Below are 24,214 nucleotides of genomic sequence, written 5' to 3' on the forward strand. Positions count from 1 at the left end.
CCCTCTCTCTCTTGCTCTCTCTCTCTTTTGTGCGCTCTCTCTCTCTCTCTCTTGTTCTCTCTCTCTCTTTCACTCTCTATTCCCCCCTCTCTCTCTCTCACTCTCTATCTCCCTCTCCCCCTCTCTCTCTCTCGCTCTCTAGTGTTCTCTTTCTTTCTCTCTCTCTTGTTCTTTCTCTCTTTTTCACTGCCTTTTCCCCCCTCTCTCTCTCTCTCTTGCCCTCTCTCTCCCCCTCTCTCTATTTCTCTCTCTTTCTCTCTTGTTCTCCACTTTCTTTTGTTCTATCTCTCTCTCTCTTTTCTTCTCCCCCCTCTCTCTTGTTCTCGCTCGCGCTCTCTCTCTGCCTTGTTCTTTCTCGCTCTTGTATGTATCAAAGATTTGAACAAAAGTGCTTGAAGAGATATTTTAAAGTAAATCATATATTATTCAAAATGTAGTTATTTATTTGATATAGTTATTTAATTAGTTAGCTAGTTAGAGTTTGTGTGAAATAATATATTTTATATATATTATAAGTTGATTATGTATTTGTAAGTTCTGGTACAGAACTGAATTTCTTTTACCTAAAGAATGTATCCATTACAAGAATTTAGTCATTTAGCAGAAGGTCAACACTATGTTTTTTTTATAGGAAATTGTTATGTGTTACTGTCAATCAAAGAAGTATAAAAGTCGTGTCAGCTATTAGAAAAGTGAATATTTAGAATAACTATTAATACGATCATTATACATCTAGTTCCAGCTATATATGGCTATAGCTGCATGTTGCTGACTTGTAGATTTGAGAATTGTATAAAATAGTGTTACAACGAGACATAGGGAGACTCCTTCTTCACATACACATAGGAGAAGACACTTTCATACACACGCATTCTTACAATGAAGAAGACATTTTGTTTACTTTAGGTCTATATACAGCCTAGCTCATAACAGCTGTTCTAACAGACACCTCTCTGACAATAGAGAAAGCAAGAAGCTAATTATTTTCCTGTACTTTCCTTTTAAGCTTTTATTCCTAATATCTTTTGTTTTACTACATCAAGCTGTATGAAGTTTTAACTTTGTAATAATTTTCAAGTTGATGCCAAGTGTGATCCAAATAAACTCACACTTTGTTTTAAGACAGCCTGGCTATTGAACTATTTAACAAAATGCCTAAAAGACACTACTGGCATTACACGTATCGCCCAGGTTCACACTGGGTACGATTTGGTACGATTTGAGATGCGATTTCACATGTCAAATCGCATCTCAAATCGGCGGCATTTGCCGGCAATGGCACTGTCCTAATCAGTGCGACGCCGCATCTGGGGCACTGCACCGATTTCAAAAAGTAGTTCCTGTAGTACTTTTTGCGATTTCGGGCCGCAATTTACATTGAACACTGCACAGATGTCTCTTAAATCGCGTCAGGAAATTGCAGCAAAATCGCAGCCGCGAAATCGCGGTAAAATCGTGATTTTACCGCGATTTTGAATTCGCAGCAGTGTGAACCTAATCTGGTGTACTTTTACAATCTCTCTCTCTATTTTTGTTCTCTCTCTCTCTTCTTCTGGAAGGTATTTTTTTTTTCCATATTGCAAATGGTCGGAAATGTTTCCTTATTAAAAACGCCTATTAATGAAAACGCTTATAAATGCGATTTGCCTTGTTTGTACACCAGGGGTGCCCAACCTTTTGAAGAGCAAGGGCCACCTTAGCGACTTGGTAACTGGTCGTGGGCCACAATGAGCAGAGCAGGGGGAAGGCAGCCCATTTGACTCTATAGAGCCCACTCTACTCTCAGCACACCAAACTCGAAGGTAATAGAAGTCTATGGCTCAGTACAGGTAACCCACAGGTGCACTTTTCTGCACCTGTTGATCAGTTTGAAAGCAGCCCAGTAACCACTGAGAACAGATATGTCCATATATACACTGTGTTTTTAGTAATAAACTTACCTTTAATAACAGTATTCTATTCTATTTTATTCCATCCCACAGCAGGAGGTCACGGGCCACATTAGATGGCTCCGCGGGCCACTGGTTGGGCACACCTGTTGTACACTATCATTTGGCATTTCAAATGCCAATAAACTTTTGTTCTGAATAGGATTTTTTGCTTTCAAATAAATGTCACTGAACCCAACTGCCTCTAAATGACTATAAACTACTACACATGTACTACATGTACAGATACGATAACATTGACTATAAACTACTCAGTGTACATGTACAGATAAGATAACATAGAGGAGGGGCTGCTTCAAAAAATTCCCACCTGTTTATCAGCAAGCAGAAGTTTACATGAGGGCTAAGATATGATGATGCAGTCATATTTTGACTGAGATGGGAGGAAAGATACTCCCCACCCCAGTTATCTGACTGTAACATTGTAACTTTGTAGCAAGTTACAAGGTGATAATGGAGCAGTGCATTAAAGTGCCCATTTGGCCCAAAACCAAAAATGTAACATATTGCAGCTTACAAATCATTTGATGTGGTGGGTGCATAAGTCTTCTATTCTTTTGCCGCGTACACATGACCGTTTTTCATGTCATGCAAAAAAACAAACTTTTTCTCGACATGATTCCTCTCAAGCCTGCCTTGCATACACACGTTCGTGAAGAAAATTGCTCTAGCAAAGCGCGGTAACGTACAACACATACAACGGCACTATATAGGGGAAGTTCCATTCGAATGGCGCCACCCTTTGGGATGCTTTTGCTGATTTTGTGTTACTGCGTGTTAGTAAAAGTTTGGTGAGAGACGATTCGCGCTTTTCAGTCTTCGTGCTTTTCAGTCTGTTACGAATTTGCTATCTCCATTACAATTCTAGTTTTACCAGAACGAGTGCTCCCGTCTCATAACTTGCCTCTGAGCATGCACGTTTTTTTCCCGTCGTTAAAGCCTACACACGACCGTTTTTCACGAAAAATGACGAGAGAAATTAGAGCATGTTCTACATTTTTAATGGTCATTTTTCACCTCGAGAAAAATGCTCTGGAGCCTACACACAAAAAAATTGAATTTTTCACTTCATGAAAAATGCTCGTGTGTACGCGGCATCACAAATTGAAGCCAAAACTCCAGCTTCCACTTTACAGTTACAGCAAATGTATTTATTTTTCCTTTTGGGATGAAGGCTTTGCATGAATAAATAAAAGCTGCTAATTTTAATCGTCCCTGCCCGTGTTAAGTGGTTTGTCTCGTCCATGTAAACTGATACATTCTGCTGGTGAATTTGTGCTGTGAAAACAGACTTGTTGGCTGGATTAATGAAAATGGAAGAATTGATTGGTTGACAGTGTTTACAGGCATTACTAGTTTTGTCAGCATGACTGATCTGGGATATATTGCCAAGTATGGTATGTCATACTATGATAGTAGCAAACAAGGTTCAGGGTAACCTTCGCCATAAGTTGCCAGATGGTAATGTCATACAACATTCTTCGCTTCCTTGTTATAGCTATCCAAAGGTCTCAGGGAGGTGATGACACAGGTTTGAACCATAATGTCTTAAGCAGCAGTTATAGTATAGTAGTTACTTTGTTTCATATCTAAGGCCCAATTCCTTGTCACTGGAAATTTGGGTCATTTGGGATTCTGCCTTTTTTTAATTAAGACAGATTTGCAGCTAATAGTAACACTGCTTTGGCCCTGGGTGAGCCAGGCAGTGAGAACTTCTCTGAAGTCTGTCCTATTCTTTAGGAATTTAATGTGGAAACTGGAGACAAAGGGCCTGCAGCATGTGGTGCAGCCTAAACATAGCAGACAGTGCTTCATTTGAAGGGCTGCTGTACACTATTTCCAGCCAAGGTGGCACTCAGGGACAGGTGAAGAGCCTACCACAGTTGGGTTGTACCTAAAGCAATTTTCACAAAAAAAGGGAACTTTTTTTGCACCAAAAGTTGCCCCAGTTGTGTAAAATTCAGGGCACATGCTCTGCATGACAGTCACAGTAAGGACTGTAATGAATACCTTCTCATGTGACCACTAGCATGTTTGTGTATTATTGAGCTTCCAAATTTTATCTGTGCATGTACATAAATTACTACATTAAGTTTAAATTATAGTAGTAGATCCTGGCATAGATGCCTAAATGTAACCTCAGCAGCAATTGTCTTTCAGAAGGCCGTTAAACATTATGACTCAGCAAAATAGTGGTTACTGTTATTTATGATATTCCTGTAGCAGCAGAACCTGAGATCAGTAATATTGTAGTATCTTCACTTCTTCCAGGAAAGAGGCTATCATATGTCACTGTATTGCTTTTATGTCAGTAACATTAACAATAAGCTCCACAGGGCTGACACTGAGTACAGAAGAGCACAAAAATTGTGACTTGATGAAAACCAACCATCATCCTATGGCTCTATAGGACTTCAGTCCCTATACCTGAGTTCCCAATTCCTCCCACCTGCTATTTTCAGGAAATCTCACAGTTTTGATAATTCATTTTGTACGATACAAAATGCTTCAGGAAGTAAGGTAGAGCCATTGGCTGCAACGGCTGGGTTTCCAGCAGGATTGTTCGACAGAAGCCATTCTAAAGCCTCATACACACGATCAGATTTCCATCGGAAAAATCCAAGGAATTTTGTCTGAAGGGCGTTCGCCGTGAACTTGTTCTGCATACAAACGGCAAAACTTTTGTCGGCTAACAAACAAACTACATGGTTTTTCTGCTCTTTAGCGCCACCCTTTGGGCAACTTCTGCTAATGTTGTCTTATGGTTAGCATTGCATCGGAGCATGCGTGTTTGTACGTACATACGATCGGATAATCCGACGACACACATTCGTTGTCGGACAATTTTAAAGCATGCTATAAAATATTTGTTGTCAGAAAATCCAACAACAATTGTCCGATGGAGCATACAAATGGTCGGATTTTTGGAATAAACTCTGCCATCACACATTTGTTGTCCCAAAATCCAATCGTGTGTACAAGACTTTACAATAGGCTTGTATTGAGCAGAGAGGGCTACAAACAGATACAAATTTGTCCAGTTCCTGCTGTACTGGCTGAATTTCGTGTCTACCCAACTTTACCCTTGGGCAGGACTGTATTCTAGAGATCAGGAGTGTATTAATCTATGACTACATTTCAGAGGTGGTCCCACCCTTTATAGGGGATTTTGCTTAAGAATAAAAACTACCCCAGATATTGGTAAAGTTAGAAAATTGGGTGTGATTGCTAGCATCTGTTTTACATTTTTAGAAGCAAACAGTTCCACTTCCTGTTTATAGTTGTTCAAATTACCAAGGCCTGTCTTGTGTCTGGCTACTAAGTATGTTATTTCTGGGAGGGATTTCAAATTCATGGGTGGGATTTTATTGCACTTGGTGTGGTCTATTTTGTCCTGGAATTTTATAAAGAAATGTCAACAAGCATGTTTAAGGGCATAAACATAGCAAGAGTCCCATCAAAGCCTATTTTTTTTTATTATTCAAGTTGTCTTAAAATATATCTATTTTTGACATTTTTCCTCTTGATTATCAATTATTGAAGGTGGCTGAGTTGCAGAAGGCTTGACATTTCCCCTAATTAATATTTTAATTCCACTGCAGTCTGTGTGTGTGTATAATTATGTTGTATTTTACATTATTTCCACATCAATATTTTATCAATGTGCTATGCACCATAGAGAATTTGGCAGATTTTCTGGTGCACTTAGCCACTATATCTTCCCTGAGTGTTTATTTAAGAGTAGCAGTTATACTGCAAGCAGTAGCTACTTTGTTTTGTGGGAATTCTTGACGGAACCAAAAACCCTTCACAAAAATACTGTAAAGAAGTGTACTGAGATGCTTAGTGTGATTTGGTTGGTGAAAGCTGGTTTTTAGATGGTCTTCACTGAAAAACTGATTTTGGGAACATGTTACTAAATACTGAGTGCACACATGCATGCAAAACCTAATGAGCCTCATGCTTTCTATGATGTCACAGACACAAACATTTGGCTTAGAATTTGATGAAGAAAGAGGGAGAGGAAGAAGGAGAAATAGTTTAGCCCTGACATAGGGTGGGTTGCCACCTGTACAGAAATGACCCAGACAGTCTGGGTTTTGATACTTTTGCCTTTTTTTTGTCCCCCTGAAACACAGACACAGTTAGTCCCAACCCAGGAAGGGTCGGTGTAACGGCTACCCAGCTAGGGAGAGGGTCTCAGCCGTTGGAGAAGTCCTTTTCCCTGGCAAGCTGCGATATGCAGGTACCGCCGGTATATCCCATCGAACGCCCTTTCAAGAAACGAGACGGGCTACGTTTGCAGAGTCAAGCAGGACTGACTTTTATTGCACATTTCACCTCACTCTTTATATGGTTACAAGCTTACATGAACAATGACACTCTCCGCCCCCTCCTTCACACACATACTTTGAAATAATGACATTCCCTCGAATCAATCAGTCTCTAGACGTTCGGCTCCAAGCTGACATTTAACATGACTTGATCAGACAATAGAATTCAATTAACCTTTAAAACAATTACACACTCACAAAGGAGAGCCCATTAGCTATGCAGGTATTATTAGCATTCAGCAGTGAAAAAAGTCCCTTGTATATTTAACCCTTTGAGCTCAGAATACAATGTGGTAAATCCAATTGTAACGAGCCATGCAGTTCTTTGTAGACCTTACTGTAGGAGTATCATCGATATCCACACAGAATACATAGTTTCATAGGTCCGTTACAGTCGGCACAAGGGGGGAAGCCGAAGGGTCACTAGCGCAGTGTTGAGGGGGGCAGTAGCCGCTTCAGTTCCTCCTGCATCTTGGAGACAGGATCAAAAATGTCGGCTTCTGTCCCACAAGGCTTTAGAATGCTTGAGTCCTGGCATCTTCTGTCTGCTTTTGTCCCCGCCTGTCTTCCCGCCCACCATTTGCATTGCTTTAGAATTCTTAGTTCTGTCCAGGTTGAGTTTTTCGGCATCTTCTGTCCCCACCAACTGGCCCACCCACCTCCCATCAGACCTGTAGTACATAGTCTATAAAAGTGCTACAGGGGATGGGCTGGCCAGCGGGCAGGGATAGAAGCCAGCAGAAGATGCAGAAAATGTCGGACTGCATCCCTGACAGAGCTAAGAATACTAAAGCAATGCAGGTGGTTGCAAGCTGACAGATGGGGACAGACACAGACTGAAGATCTTGGGACTAACCCCAAGAACACCAAAGATTTACAGGTACAATGCAATTTCGTTCTGCTTTTTCAGCTGAGCACTGTGGATATGTTCACTAAATAGAAGAGTACTTAGTGGAAATATTTTTTAAAGTGACTTTGTGCTATTAGGTGAATGATGTTGGAGGCACGGTGCTATATGTATTTTCCTTTTAGCTGACTATTATGTCAGGTTCACACCAATGCATTTGCTGTGACTTGCATTTGTGTGGGAACACATTCATTTAAATAGGATGCTGTACCTGCAGGAAATACAGGAAAAAGGGCTGCATCTTCATGAAAATGCAGCTGCAGGAAAATCGCATGGTGCTTTTGCACTATGCGATATCCCACATCTTAAAATGTGCTGCATTTTCAGAAGGATGGGTGTGCCAAATAGAATGAATGCCAGCCTTGCGTGTCTTGGTAAGAAACAGGGAATTTTGCCTACAGGTGGTTGTGGGAATAGATGCCATTTACACACTGTCTCGCACATGCAACCACCCGCAACAATGTGAGCGTGCTGCTGAGTCTCATTTTACCGCTCCCTATCACTCTCCCTATTTAAGATGAAGAGGCAGCAGCTGAAGGTGTACAGATGGCACTGCTGCATTATTTTGATTTGCAGTTGCGGCAGGAATTATACCCCCTGTCACTTTCAGCGTGCACTACCGTCTGCTGAAGAGACAACCTGTTCAAGTGAATGGGGCCACACTGCAACCTCCCTACAACTGCATGCAATGCACACAGTTGTAGTGCAGGTTGGGGGATTTAAAACAGGCAAGGAGGCAACTGTAGCGCTACCCCCTGAAGGAGCCGCTAATTTGTTTTGGGATAGGCGTATTAAGTGCAGTGTGTCTAGGGGTGATAGCAGTGAGCCAAAACAGTGAGCGAATGTCCAGACAGTGAATAAAGGTTTTTCCAATGCTTTATTTCCAGGCCAACACGGCCAACATCAACAATAAGTGGGAAGAGCAGGTTGATGTAGAAAAAGGAGAACCTTGTAGTATCAGGTCTGGATATTAGTTGAACAGCCCTTGCTCAATAGAGTACCAAGTTATAACTCGTCGCCACTCTTAGCTGGAGTGGGTAAAGTGCCCCCGGACAAACCCCTCTCACAAGCCTGGCAGCCGAAGCGTCACTTAGGATTTGCTGGGAGGAACAGGTCTCTCTCACAGACCTGGCTCTAGGGCCCCTGCCACAGGCCAATTACTTTAGGTGAGCTAAATGGATGGACAGAGCGAATCCTCCCAGTGGATTTTTAGCATAAGTCACCGGGTGACAGCAAAGCGTACCTGTCAGCATTCCGGTCACCGGACCCCCGAAAAGAACGGCACTCAGCCTGGAATCCTCTCAATAGAACCCGGAACCCAGTAAGTCACTGGGGTCCCCTTTTACCTCCGGATGAGGGTTTGTGTAGCCTGCAATTTTGGCCAGGTGTGCCGCGCTGGCGGGGTCCATGGATGCGCGCACCCTGAAGGTGGATGCTGCACCTGGAACGGGACCCCGCAAAGATTTTAGAACACATGACACCTGTCACAGATATACTCCTCCCCAGCATGCCTTGCGAGGGAAAAACTCCTCTAATTGGCTGCTGAGGAAAACTCACTCTGCCAGAACCCCTCTGGTGCTAAGTGCTGGCCAGGGATGGTAACGCATCCCTGGAGCACAGACCGACCCAGTGGACTTTTCTGGAATGACAGAAGTCACAATTTAAATAAATTGTGAATGGGAGCAAAGTAACTCTCCCATTCCCCACTAACTTTAGCGTAGTGCCCATACTGAAAGTAAGGGGGCGCTACACAACATATTGCCTACATATACCTACTGGGGGCAGAAGAAAGAGGACGCTTGCTGAAAACACAACACAGTCTCAGCGCAGTGCCACTGGAGAGTGAGGGCAGTCTCCCCTTGTCAGGTGACATATCATATGACTGGAGAGTGAAAGACAGAGAAGCTGTCTTTATCCCAAGCGGGAGCCACACTGAGACCAAAAAGTGAACCGTGAGGGGGTGCCCTGCTGTCAGGTATCTGTCCTGGGGATGGAGTCAGTCTGGGAACTCAGTGGGGGGTATCCTTGAATTTCATAGTTATTCCTGCCAGCTGCGGTGCACTCTCTCTAAAAGCCCCCCCCCCCCCGACAGGCTGTGAATGCATTGCATTTATTGGTTGCTAGGACTGCTGGTGTCCTAGCAACCAATGGCACATTTGCCATTTTGCACACACACACGTGGGATTTTCTTAGAGCCGCTCCACCTCCAATGGTACATAGTAGACATATAGTAAGTAGTAGTTTTAAAGTGGATGTAAACCCGATTTATGAAATTTGACTTCGGCACATCTATCTAAAGGGTTTACCTATCTCTCTCCAAAGTCCTAAGTCCTGTGTCATTCTGCTGTTTCGTTCCTCTGTTATAAGCATGATAACTTCTGACAAGCTCACAGACACACAAGATAAAACCAGCCTGAAATTTGTGTTGGGGAGGGTGCTATAAATAGATTAGTAGAGAGCTTGTCTTGTCACAGCACAGCTCTGCATATTCCTTCCTTCCTCTGCCTGTGTGGAGAGGGGTGTTTGCCTTTCCTCCAATCAGCTGTCAGCCAGGAAGCCACTTCTCCTGCTGAATGAGGAAGTAGAAATTCTACCACAATGTTAGATTTCTAAAGAATATAGCAAGCTGATGACAGCAGAAAAACATTTAAAACTTATGTAGGAGGATTTGTTTCATCCTGGTGTATCATCTGAGACTGTTCACTTCACAGGGTATAGCAGAGGGTTTACATCACCTTGTGAGGCTAACCATGCTCTTCCTGCTGACTAGGGATGAGCCGAACACTCCCCCCATTCGGTTCGCACCAGAACCTTTCGAACGGACCTAACGTTTGCGCGAACATTTATAACCCCATTGACGTCAATGGGGCTCGAACGTTCGAATTCAAAAGTGCTAATTTTAAAGCCTAATATGCAAGTTATTGTCGGAAAACGGGTTTGAGAACCCGGGTCTTGCCCCAGGGAACATGTATCAATGGGAAAAAAAAGTTTTAAAAACTGTAAATTTTTCTGGAGCAGTGATTTTAATGATGCTTAAAGTGAAAAAAAATGAAAAATTCCTTTAAATATCATACCTGCTGGGTGTCTATAGTATGCCTGTGAGTTGGCTCGTGTTTAGAACTGTCCCTGCACAAAATGAGATTACTATAATAAAAAAGTAATTTAAAACTGCTTGCGGCTTTATTGTAATGTCTGGTCCGTGCAATATGGATGAAAATTATTGAGAAAAATAGTATGGGTTTCCCCCAACTCCCCCCAGGTCATTACAACCCCCTTTGGCCCTATATACTTTTAACAGCATTATACAGGCGGTGCAAACAAGACAGGCACTGTAGGTTTGTTGTTAAAAAGAATCTGTTTGTAATTTTGAACTGGTACTTTTTTAAAGTGTAGCTCCAGCCATAAAATCTGTTTTTAAGCTTTTCTGAAAACATAAGATAAGGGTTATCACCCCTGTAAACATTTGTTTTGCTGTCTGTGTGCATCTGTTCAGAAGATTGCAATTAACTTTCTGTCCCAATGACAAATGATGTTTTGAAAATGTGGGTTTTTTAGTGAAACAAGGATTGGTGATAAAGCACCAGTGGACAGGAGACACCTCTTACAGAAGAGAATTTCCCTTCCTAGGGGTAGATTTCCTCTCACTTCCTGTTGTCTCCTTCCGTTTGTAAGTTGGATGTTTGAAAGTAGGGGCCTGCCGTATATACTCTGCAGAAATATGGGTGTTGGGTGTTGCCACAACACTGTAAGCCCTCACAGTCTTGGTGGACGCTGGAACACCCTGCTGTGTGAACTATTATATCAATAATTGTAATTACATGCCATTGTTGAACAGTGGTAGAAAAATTGGGCCTTTGGTGCTGGCGCTGGTGCCACAACTCTGTAAGCCCTCACGGTTACTCTTGGTGGGCACAGGAATGTTGACAAAGGCAGTACACACACCACGTAGCTTTATGGTGCACACTGCAGAGGACACAGGCAGTACACACTACGTAGCTTTAGGTGCAAACTGCAGAGGACACGGGCAGTACACACCAAGTAGCTTTAGGTGCAAACTGCAGAGGACAAAGGCAATACACCACGTGAGAATGCTGCAACTAGCACAATCACCTGCCTGCCAGTAAATTAGGAAGAGCTGATCTAGCTAAACTATACAGTGTATATATATATGTACAACACCTGGGATGCATATATATCCTCTACACACTGTAACTTTAACTGACTAGCCTGCCTGCTCTATCTACCTAGAAAGAATTACACTCTCTCTCTCTCTCTCTCTCTCTCTCTCTCTCTCTCTCTCTCTCTCTCTGTCACTAACCACCGCCGCAGCACACTACACAAGGCTGACCTGCAGGCAGCCTTTTATAGTGTGGGGCGTGTACTAAACCCCCCGAGCCATAATTGGCCAAAGCCACCCTGGCTTTGGCCAATTATTGCTCTCTGTTTTTTGCGCGCTGTGATTGACCAAGCATGCGGGTCATAGTGCATGCTTGGCCAATCATCAGCCAGCAATGCACTGTGATGCCACAGTGAATTATGGGCCGTGACACTCCCATAATTTTTGTAGCATGGACTAAATTTTTTTAGGTAAGGGTGGACAGCTAATTGACCTACTCCCTTTTTTTATCAAATAGTTTTTATTGAGGTTTTACATAGTCTACAAAGAAAAAACACAAAACCCCATAATAACAACCCTCTCTTCCCTTCCCCAGGTTTTCCAAAAACTGGGATACCCTAACAAAAAGCATTTATTAGACATTGGGGTTGATTTACTAAAGGCAAATAGACAGTGCAGTTGCTCCAAAAAGTACCCAATCATGTGCAAGGAAAATAAACAAAAACTGAATTTTTGCTTGCACATGATTGGATGATAAAAATCAGCAGAGCTTCTGCTTTTACTAAGCTCAGGAGCAACTGCTCTTGCAAGTGCACAGTGTATTTGTCTTTAGTAAATCAACCCCATTGTGTTTTTATAGAAATAACACAATCCTGTTAAAGAATGCAACCATACACATAAACAAATATAAATATGATAAGCAGGCTCATAAGGGTTTTAGTATTTAGTGTACATGAAAGAATGTTGCAGACAAGTTTTTTTCCCTTAAAGCGGGGGTTCACCCAAAAAAAAATTTTTTTAAATTAGATCTAGCATACTAATGATACTAAGGGCATTTATTTTCGGGAGGTGATTTTTTTTTACTCTGTACATACCTTTATATCCTGATTTTGTCCAGGGCTTCCGGGACTGGGCGTTCCTATCCTTCCATTCGATGATTGACGGCTTGTGAAACAGGTGACCTGTCGCACAACGCGCGTCACCAGATGTCGGTAAATAGCCGAGCTGCGAGTCGGCACTATACGGCGCCTGCGCAGTCAGCTCTACACGGCGGGCACAGGCGCTGTATAGTGCCGACTCGCAGCTCGGCTATTTCCGGAAATCTGGTGACGCGCGTTGTGCGACAGGTCACCTGTTTCACAAGCCGTCAATCATCAAACGGAAGGATAGGAACGCCCAGTTCGCCCGTCATCGGAACCCTGAGGCTGGGATAGGAACGCCCAGTCCCGGAGTCATCAGAACGCGGAAGCCCTGGACAACATCAGGGTATAAAGGTATGTACAGAGGAAAAAAAATGACCTGCCAAAAGTAAATGTACTTAGTATGCTGGCTTTAATGTTAAAAATTTGTTTTTAGGATGAACCTCTACTTTAAGTCATACCACAATCAAATATGTAAGTGCAATATGGCACCGAAATCTTCAATAAAAAGAGTATGTAGAACACAGGCTTTAGTTAGATTATGTGGAGCAAAGTGACTGTAAGGTTTTACAGATGTCACAGAGTTAGGCAAGAAGCCTATCAAAGACCATTGAACTAGGTGCTATTCCTGGGGTGTCTAACTAGAGCCCCCCAAATTTATCAAGTTTTGCTAGGCACCCTCATGTGGTATATGTCAGCTTCTTCCATTAACAGTCGTTAACCAATCTGAATTTGTAGGAGGCGGTGGGCCAAGCCATGTTTGGACAATAAGCTATTGGAAACAGTATTGGAAACTGTGTGGAAGGGGGTATTAGTTCTTCATCTACAGTCTAAGACCTAGCAGGCATAGGTGGTTATTTACAAAAAGGCAAATCCACTTAGTCTAACGCTGCTATTTGTATACTAGAATATAGATCTGAAATGAGCCCCCCCAGTGGAAGTAGCATTTGCCAAAGAAATAAATAAAAGAGCAACACTTCATTTCAGAAGTGTAGTTCTAAACTGCATTTGTAAAGCCTTAACTGTAAATGCTGGTAAAGGGGAGGGCGTACTCATCCTTTAGGTCAGGGGTCTCCAAACTTTCTAAACATAGGGACAGTTAACTGTCCTTCAGAGTTTAGGGGGCAAGGACCAGTGGGAGTAGAAAATGTCTTGGCATCCAGTGGGAGTAAACAATGCACCATCTTTGGTATCAATGGGAGTATTAGTTCCCCTATCGTTGATGTCAGAGGGAGGAATAGTGCCCCATCATTGGTGCCAGTGGAAGGAATAGTGCCCCATCGCTGCAGTTGATGAAAAGAATAGTACCCCATCATTGATTTCAGTGGGAGGAATAGTGGTCCATCGTTGGTGTCAGTGGGAGAAATAGAGATCCAATGTTGGTGTCAGTGGGAGGAATAGCGGCCCATCTTTGGTTTCAGTAGGAGGAATAGTGACCCATCATTGATTTCAGTGGGAGGAATAGTGGTCCATCGTTGGTGTCAGTGGGAGAAATAAAGCCCCACCGTTGGCGTCAGTGAGAGAAACTGTGCCCCATGAATGTATAAGTCTTAAAGGTAAAAAGTTGGGTGAGTCATGTAATCTCACACGCCTTCCAATTACTAAAGGCACCTAGGCCTCTGAGTTCTAGTACATTTTCATTTTCATTTTTAGAGTAAATAGTAAATCCAAAGTAATGTAACAAGGAACGGACTGGACAGTCTTCTATCACTTCAACAGTAAATGTAACGCAGGACACTGTGGGTAGTTTTAAGGGAATCCGCTTCCAGAGCTTTAATTAAAGTAGAGTGTGGGGGTACCGATCAGCAATAAGAATCTGCTAGTGTGGATACCATCTATTGAGGCTTAGTTCATAAAGTGCTGCAATTGTGCTGCTAGATAGCAGCTCCAGGGATGGGGTAGAGCCAATCCAATCATGTGTAATTGCAGCGTACAGAGTTGTATCCTAGCCTGACCCTTTTTCCAAACAACATCCCTATGCAGTGTGCCTAATTTCCTAAACAAGGGTCTGGTGATCCATATTGGATATTTTGAAGTATGTAAAGTAGCTGGGGCATCCGGATCATCTTTATTATGTTACAGTGGCCCACAACTGACAATGGGAGGAGATACCATGTGTTATACCTGTCCTTGAAGCCTGTCAGTAATGGGGTCAGGTTGAAGGAGAGGAATAACTTGGGATCTGTTGTCAAATTAACACATAAATGTTTGAAGCTGTCTACTACTCTGTTCTTGATGCTGTTTTCTTACATACAGTGATCTTTGAAAGAGATAGAAATATCTTGCATGTTATTTGTGTGTTTCTTAATCTAACTGATGCTCTGTTCCTTTACAGGTTGAGAGGGAAAAATCGATTCTGTTAACTAATCTACAAGAGTCTCAGACTCAACTGGAACATACTAAGGGAGCCCTAACCGAGCAGCATGAACGGGTCCATAGACTTACGGAACATGTGAATGCAATGAGGAGGCTCCACAGCGGCAAAGAGCTGGACTTTGATAAAGCTAAAGTATCTGGAGAGGAGACTCATGACTATGAGGTCGACATCAATGGCCTGGAGATCCTGGAATGCAAATATAAAGTTGCTGTTACGGAGGTGATCGACCTCAAAGCAGAACTTAAAGCCTTAAAGGAAAAATACAATAAGCATACAGAGAGCTACACGGAAGAGAAGACAAAGCTGGATTCAAGGATCCAGATGTACGACGAAGAGGTTATGGGTCTAGAGAAAGCCCATAGGGAGAGTAGTGATAAACTGATTCTGTTGGAGAGGGAGCTTCATATAATGACTGCTATAGCAAACGAGACTCACAACACCCTTAATACAGCTCAGGATGAGTTAGTGACTTTTAGTGAAGAGTTAGCCCAACTCTACCATCATGTATGTCTATGTAACAATGAAACACCAAACAGAGTTATGTTGGACTACTACAGGCAAAGCAAGGGTACCCGTAGTGGAAGCTTAAAGGGTCCTGATGACCCCAGAGGACTTCTATCCCCAAGGCTGGCCAGGCGGGGTATAGCTTCACCAGTGGAAGCAAGAAGCCCTTGTGAGTCAGTCCCAAAAGACAGCATAGATTCCAGTAGGGAACCCACTCCTCAAAAGTCTGCTACTGTTTCCCCCGTCATCACTGCCCCCCCATCCTCGCCTGTATCTGACTCTAGTGATATTCGAAAGGAGCCAATGAACATCTACAACCTCAATGCCATAATCAGGGATCAAATTAAGCATTTGCAAAAGGCCGTAGACAAGTCCTTACAGTTGTCACGTCAGCGGGCCGCAGCTAGGGAATTGGCGGCAATGATCGATAAAGACAAGGAAGCCTTAATGGAGGAGATCCTCAAGCTAAAGTCCTTGCTTAGCACCAAACGGGAACAAATAGCAACTCTCAGAGCTGTGTTAAAGGCGAACAAACAGGTAAATTGTATAGTACACCCTTGGTTTAACTGTCATAATCCATCTGTATATTTTATCTATCAGTTGGTTTTTAGGCTGCAGTTTAGATCTATTTTGTGCATGCCAGTTCTGTTTTTTAAAGTGATACCAGAACTTCAGTGCTGAATAACTACCAGCAGAAGGTAAATGTTCAAGGCTGATCCTTTAACCATTAAAAGAGAAGTTATACTCACCTAGGTGGATGCAGCATCGATCCAATGCTGCATCTGTCCCCTGCCACCTCTGCAGTGATAACTGAGCGATCAAACACCGCTGATCACTCAGTTCTCCCCCTCCTCTCTGAGCAGAGAACCGCGACTGTCTGTCAGCGGCTCTCTGCTCTTCCCTCCAGCACCCATTGTAACACTGGGATGTGGAGGGAGCAGGAGGTTCTGGCTCAGAAGTATGTCCAAAAAAAGCTTTGGCGCTACTTCTCCTTTAAAGTACTGAATATCAGTGATCAGTCAGTTCCTCCTACCTCTGTTTCAGATAAGGGGACTTACAGAGGGTGGAAAGGCTATGGTGAAAAAAAAATCATTCTCTTTCCCTCTTCATTGTGTGTTATTTGTTTACCGCAGTATAACATTGATGAAGTCAGGGATAAAGGTACTGAGTCCAGGATGGGCAGAGGTGCAAACAAACATGACAGTTGTTTTACTTCCATGTCAATTTGTAAAAAAAATAATATTTGTGTATCCATTCGTAAGGACACTTGCACTAACCCCCCCCCCCCCCTCCATACTTACCTCTTCTAATGGCTGCAGCCTTCTATGCTGTCTGCAACTCAACCAGTATAAATCAGGTTATAGGCTGCCCGCCCCTGAGTATTAACATATTAACATCCCAAAGACTTGAATGGAATGTTGCTTCTGCAGTAAAAGTACATCCCATTCATATTTATAGTTTAGCCGTGTTTTCCTTTGTAGAATAGAAAAAAAAAGTGAGATCTAAATCGGGTTTGATGGTTTCTATTTAGGAATGTTATGAAATTTGACAAGAAAGATTAATCAGAAAAAAGCTAAATGCAGTTTGGAATAAAGGCTCTATAATATTAGATTATGGGGGTTATTTACGAAAGGCAAATGCACTTTGCACTACAAGTGCACTGCATTCAAGCTGCTCTTAGAAGCAGCAACTTGGAGACCCAAATTAAGGATGCCAAAAAAGTCCTGTGGCACCCCCACCGCCAGATATAAGCTTGTCTGACCCCCAGACTGAAAAGCTGAGGGTCCGTTTTTTTTTTTGGCCAAGTAGGGATACAAGAGGGGAGTACTACACTACACTACATGGCATGTTTAACTGAATAATTTCAGCCCTTTTTTTATGACATATGGAGCACCGAGCACTTTATAGGAGGCTAATATACTTATTGATTGCATCACTATTTGGATTAAGAATTTTTTTCACAATTGGACTTTTAATATATATTTTTTTGTCACTTTAATTATTTATTTATTTATCATATTTTATTTGTATAATAATATGTATAATAAGCGCTTTAATATTGAAAATCAAAGGGGTTGGAAAGACAACAAATGTTTCCTCCTAAATTAAAGTCTGACAGAAGCTGATAAAGTAAAAAGTAATGTTTTGCATTATAACTAGTTTGATACCTGTTGAAATCGAGCTGTTTTATTCACCTCCAGCTTTTCTGAATCATTATTCTCACTGACTTCCTGGTTTGCGGTGCGCATTCATTCTTGCTACATCACGGCCTAATGGGAACTACAGTTCCCATTAGGCTTAGCCTCCATGCCTGTGGGGGATAAGAGAGCATCTTCACGCAGGGCTACAGTCATAGGGAGGGGGTGAGCACATTCTGCTTTCCACCATGCAAAACAGCTCAGATGCTGGTGGAAAGCAAGAAGAGGAGTGACAGGAAATGGCATTTTCAAGCCTGGATTACTGTATTTTGGAGGTCAAAAGGAAAAACGAGGTAAGTGATATTAAAATGCTCTAGCTTACAGCAATCAATTGATCTAATAAAAAACGAACCTTTAGTGTTCCTTTAAGGCCCCATACTCACGACCAAACATGTCTGCTGAAACTGGCCCGCGGACCAGTTTCAGCAGACATGTTTGGTCGTGTGTAGTTACGAGCGTACAGAATTTCACCGTACATTTGCCAGCCGGGCCGTTTTTCAGCAGACATTTATTTGCAAACTTGTTTTAAAACCGTCCGCTCAAATCCTGTCCGGACGGACATGTTTGGTGGTGAGTACACAAAACCAACGTACAAAAACCCCGCGCATGCTCAGACTAAATGAGGCCACGGGAGCGCTCGTTCAGGTAAAACTCACGTTTGTTTGGGATATGGCACATTCGTCAATAGAAAGATTAATTCTAGCAATAGAACACTGAAGCAAACCACACAATAAACAACGCTTGATGCCGTCGTTTTATTCATTCTTCTCTTGCTATAAATAATCAGTTATTTAGCTCATGTTATTTCAACTGAATTGTTCCATACTGAAAAGTGACATTTGTTAGCTGTGATGTAGTAAGATTTTAGCAATCTTTTCTTGGCCCGACGTATCATATTTTTAGTGGTCCTCCACATGTCTAATTTTTTGCTTTTAATGTTTAATGTTTATCTTTCCCACTTTATTTATGTGTTTATAGTTATGTCACCATTTAGAATATTTTAATAGGAAATATTTTTGATTTTGCTTTTGTTTGTATATTTAACTGGATTTATTTTAAGATTGTCTACCATGTTGCACACCAAATGCCCCCCCCCCCCCCCATGAGTTAGTGAATATTTTAGATTAAACATTTTATTTGTTTGTAATGTTTGATGCCTAAAATAATACCCACAGTATTACAAACAATAGGCACGTTTTTCAAATTAACAAAAAGGCTTTTATTTTAGCAAATGATAAAAAGGAACAAAAACAGAATGGCAGCACTTGAACAGCTAGCAACATACATGCAAACTTGCATTTCAAACATGGTGAAGGCTAAACTAGCCAACCTCAGGAGGCACACAAACTAAAATCTGAAGCAGCAGCACATAACCAAAGGAACCCAAGCTGTGGTAGTCCAAACAAGATGCCATTTGTGGGGGATCAAATGGAAGGCAGGGCATCAACGTCTCCTCTTCCTTGCAACCTTCCTTCCAGGCTGCCTTACAGCGGGTCTTCCCTGGGCCCTTGCAGGTGGGGATGATGTGGTAGCAGGAGTATGATGTTCAGCAAGCCGGGCCGGGTCACATAGCCCAGTGTCTGGGGTCAGCAGCTCCCTCTGCATCCACCAAAGGGCCTGGTTGATGATGCCCTTGGCCAATTGCCTCTGCTCCTCCGTGCCTTTATTGAGATCATGTGCCACGGAGGCACTGTAGGCCTCAGTGGGGTTGAGGGGGGCCCTCATGATGGCACTTGCCTCCCTAATCATTTGGAGGCTGGCTTCCTCCACTGCCCCCAATTTCTTCTTACGGCCTGGTGGCCTAATATAAAGGGGAGGAGCCTGGCTGGTGGTGCTTGTCCTGGGGAGCTGCTCAACGCCACTGGGCCCGGCCTCCTCCTGGCTGCCACTGACCCCTTCGGCCTGGCTGTCAGTGAGGAGAGGATCTGCCACCTCCTGGCTGGTCTCTTCTTCCTGTGTAAAAAAAAGGGACATGTTGTAATATATTTAGGAATATAATCACTCACATTTTCATGCTTGAATCTTATTTTTTGCCTTGAATTTAAACTTGAAAACAGACTCACCCTCTGACCCCTGCAGTTGTCATCCCTGACACCTATTTGTTTGCCCACGACTTTAGATTTTTACTTCCCAGCTTGTATTTTATTAACCAATATCAAGTCAAGAATCAAACAATAATTAATATTATTACATAAATAGTTATGAAACTACTATCACCTCATCATCGTAGAGGCGCAGATCTGCCTCTCTGTCAGCCAGGCCCTCTTCATCCGACTCTGCAGGGCTGTTGTGATCTGGGGAAGTCCCGCTGGAAGGTAGCGTGGAGGGAAGGTTGGGATTCAGACTTGACATTGATGGCCTGCCTTCCAGTTGATCCCGCAAAAATGACATCTGGCTGTAATACCACAGCTTTGGTTCCTTTGGTGGTCTTGCTGCTGCTCCAGATCTTAGCTGCTTTTGGTGAGCTTTGTACGCTCTCCTATATGTGCCCCTGAGGTTGGCAAGTTTATCCTTCACCATGTTGGCACTGCATTCTGGCACCCATGTCCTCATGTATGCTGCTAGCTGTTCAAGTGCTGCCGCTCGTACGTCCTTGTTGTGGTAGGTGGGCTGCTTTGAATCCCACAGGATGGGCATTTCCCTAAATTTATCCAGCAAGTGCTGGATAATCTCTTGGGTCTGCAGGAGATCCATTGGGAAATGATGATTTAGTGATTTTTATTCTAGATTGAAAAAATAAAAAGAAACCAAAAACACAATTAAAAAAAGCCTCAGCATTTACATTGATAGAATATGTTGTTTAAAAAGTAGTACCTATATAGAAATACAAACACAGTGTCTCTTGTTTAGAAAATGCTGGCCAGCTTGGCCCCATTGGTTGGTTGTAGCTAACATTATTTTTATACATGCTGCCCCTTTGGTTACATTGCAGTAAATAATTGAAATCTAGAACCATACACAATTATTACAAATGACAGCATTCATCAAGGCACTATTGCATGTGTAGATATCCTGCCCCTCAGCATTGATTACATGAAAGAAACTTCCTAATGACCTCTGTCCAACCAACACAGAACAATACTTGGCCTGATCTGAATACACCCTACATAATTGATAATGAGTCACAGCATTTTTGACCTCTCTATTTTGTGATGTCTACAAAAGCATTTGGGTACGAAAATCACATTCTGGTATCCAAGAGACATAATAGCTTAATAAAACTGTGCAACCAACAGACCAAACCCCCATCCCATGGCTCAACATTTTATAGCCCGCTGCTGATCCCATGTTTAAATTTCTTACCTGCCTCTCTCAAAATCCTCGTTTGTTACGCTCGCTGAATTAACACGTAACCTACGTAATCACGTCAAGCGCCTTTTATCCACTCCGCGTATGTATGAAACGCCGCCCTTGTCACCTTTGCCATGCCCCTAATCAATTGAAAAAGTAAATATGGCGTTAACTGTGTAGGTTCTGGAATCGCGTGAATATTCTCCGCGTAACCTACGTCAATACGTTGTTGGCATTCGCGACACTCCGCATATGCAAGAATCCCCGCCCTCATCTCCGCCCCTGACGGGACATTTCCTCGTTTCCACGCCCCTAATCTCTGTGGGAAGGAAAGATGGCGATGTCACACGAGCGGGCACGGAGCTCTCATGGCGCAAGTGAAGGGACAGAGGCAGGACCGTCCCGATCCAGGCCTAAAAGATATAAAGCCACTAATATGGCGTTTGAAGAAATGGTGGAGTTGGTTTACATCATGAGGAGGAAGGATTATGATGGTGAATGTGGGCCCTACAAAACACCGAACCGTAGAAAGTCACACATAATGGACAAGGTGGCAAGGAGAATGAGGAGAATGTTTGGTGTCACCAGGTCCAAGGAGCAACTCCGGAAGCGTTGGTCCGATTTAAAATTGAGGGAGCCACATCACATGAAGAAGATCCTCAAAATTCTGCGTAAAAGTAAGTCCATATTATTTAAGGGGGGGGGGGGAATGTCTGCAATAATGTGTTGACATGTATTTTTTCACATCTGCCTCCTTGGCCTGCTTGTACTTTTGAACATGTGTAGATACTGTATTGTGTTTATGTCAAATAACAACCCTTACCAAATTTCGTGAAATAGTAAACACGCGTAATATGACATTGTTTAGCAAAAATGCGACGTTACTCCAGGAACAACACACCTGGACATGGCTGACTGGCCCCAAACTTGGTTTTCCAACATTGTTGAATAGCAAAATCACAGAAATTAAATTGAGTGCATGTGACAGGCAAACAAGATTCATTCTCCAAAATGCAAATAAAGCTGATGTTTTAACATCTGGAAATGCAAACCACCTGTGTCTCAATAATCAAAGTATATTTATTTGGAGGGTCGACGAGAATTAACGTTTTGGGGGGACATCCATTTGTGTCACTTCTTTGCAAAAAAGGGGCAGGATCAGAGCTTGGCCTAGAACTACGCCAAAAATGGAGGATTGCTGAAAGAATAAACAAACAAAAATCATCATAAATGTATCGTCTATGCAATGTGTGCGATTTATGATATCCAATATCTGTGTGCTGATGAGTATACCTTTTGTTTTTCCTTATTTCTTATAGGGGAAAGAAGACGCCAGCAATTGGAGGAGGCAGAGAGGGCCAGACACCCACAAAATCAAACACCTCCACATGTTGAGGAGGAGGAGGCTGTGGAAGGAAGAGAGGAGGATGTGGAAGGAGAAGAGGATGTGGAAGGAGAAGAGGATGTGGAAGGAGAAGAGGATGTGGAAGGAGAAGAGGATGGGAAGGAGAAGAGGAAGGAAGAAGGAGGAAGAGAAGGAAGAAGTAATTTTGGACTTAGAATTTATAGCAGATGAAGGGCAAGTGGCGGAAGAACAATTTGGCGAATTGAAAGAAGGTGGATTGATGGATGAAGGAGGAGTCGAAGATGATGGGGAGGTGGTGGAAGAAGGAGGAGTGATAGAAGATGATGGGGGAGGTGGTGGAAGAAGGAGGAGTGATAGAAGATGAAGAAATTGGGGATGTGGAAATTATCAGGCCATCAGGTCAGTGTCACCCCTATATTAATAGGGCCAAACATATGCAGATAGGCTGGAAACTATTTACATATTTTGAATGCCAATTTGTTTCTTTTTAGGGGATGAAGATGGTGTAGCACATTTTTCACGTGCAAGTGCTTCTATAATTGTACAGCAAGTAATGGAGTGCAGCACGGAAATGGACAATATGCGGGAAAGGATGCTAGTCATGGAGCAGAATGTGCGAAATGTCATTTCAGAGTGTAGCACGGAAATGGACAACATGCGCCAAAGGATGCTAGTCATCGAACAGAATTTACAAAAATATCATTGACATGATGGGCCGTGTCAAAGACTGAACCACAGAAGCCCATCCCCCGCCCATCCCCCGCCCACAAAACCCTTTTTAATTTTTTGTACTTTATAATACGCCAAAATTTCTAAATGCACACACAGTGTGCCAATATGTGCTATCTGCCATCACAGACTATCTATTGTCTGTGCTTTGTGGGTACAAACCCCTCCTCGATCCTCAAGTAGTTGAGAGGAAGAAGGGTTTGCTCCCACAAAACACAGACATTGATCACCCATGATGTCAGATAGCACATGTGGCCATTTGTCTGTTTAACCAATGACATTTGGCGAGTTTTCACTGAATGTGTGCATTTAGAAATTTTGGCGTGTTCCAGTGTGAAAGCACACCATCCATGACTGACTGCTGTTCTTTTTTTAAATTTTTGTTTGGTGTTGATCTTTTTTGGTTTGTAAATGTTTACAGTTTCAGATCACAAAACGAACAAGAAATCTCACCTAAAGAAATAAGTTAACGAATTTTCTTTAAAAAAAAAAAAAAAATTTTTGTTGTGTTAAAATCTTGTTGAAAAAATTATACACAAACAAATACAAAGCCAAAAAATGTTTTGTATAAAAACAATACCCAAACATTTCTAAATGTAAATAAATGTCTTCGAAACAAATAAAAAAAAAAAAAAAAAAAAAACATTAAAAAATAACCAAAAACATTTCTACATAAATTATTCTGGGTTATTGAAAACCAAACTAAATAATAACTTTAATTTTGAACCAAAGTCTAAAAAACTTCTGTTTAGAAGTGTGTATATATATATATATATATATATATATATATATATATATATATATATATATCTCTAGAGATAGATATATAGGAGACAAGCCCAAAAATTCTGGCGTATAGTTTCAGTGAAATTATTCTTACATTGTGTTTCGATCAGTATTATTGCTAATCACTGTCAATAAAGACAAAAAAATAAATAATTCAAAGCCAATATTTTGTACCAAATATTTGCAGGAAATGTTTTCAGCAAAAAAATACACATTTCTTGTTGAAAAATGACTAAACTAAAAAAATTTAATTGTGACATCAAAAGCAGCAAAATGAGTGGCTTCTTATTTCTAGACTGAATACCCAGTTAGTAGATGAGTGAATAATGTGCAAATGTGGTTAGTTAATACATCTGAGTAAGTAAATTTGGCACTAGAAGTGCACTATTTTTGGAGAGAACCTGGAAGACAGAAAAATAGAGAAAAAGCAGTAATGACAAACAACTGTATAAAGTCCAATGGTCTAATTATTTATTAGTTGTGAGAATATTCCTTTCTTTGGGGGGCCGAATTAGAA

At 42.0% G+C, this 24,214-nt stretch overlaps 1 protein-coding gene across 5 annotated transcripts in view; it reads left to right on the plus strand.

Moving 5' to 3' along the window:
• The window catches only part of BICD1 (BICD cargo adaptor 1), a 284,444-nt gene that overhangs the window by 184,438 nt on the left and 75,792 nt on the right, over nt 1-24,214 (plus strand). For all 5 annotated transcript variants that reach the window (XM_040345757.1, XM_040345756.1, XM_040345754.1 and 2 more), the window contains exon 5: nt 14,782-15,864. In XM_040345757.1, the coding sequence (XP_040201691.1) occupies nt 14,782-15,864 (1,083 nt within the window). The remainder of the gene's footprint in view (nt 1-14,781; nt 15,865-24,214) is intronic.

This window comes from Rana temporaria, chromosome 3 (genome assembly GCF_905171775.1).
Source record: "Rana temporaria chromosome 3, aRanTem1.1, whole genome shotgun sequence".
In the NCBI taxonomy this organism is placed as follows: Eukaryota; Metazoa; Chordata; class Amphibia; order Anura; family Ranidae; genus Rana; species Rana temporaria.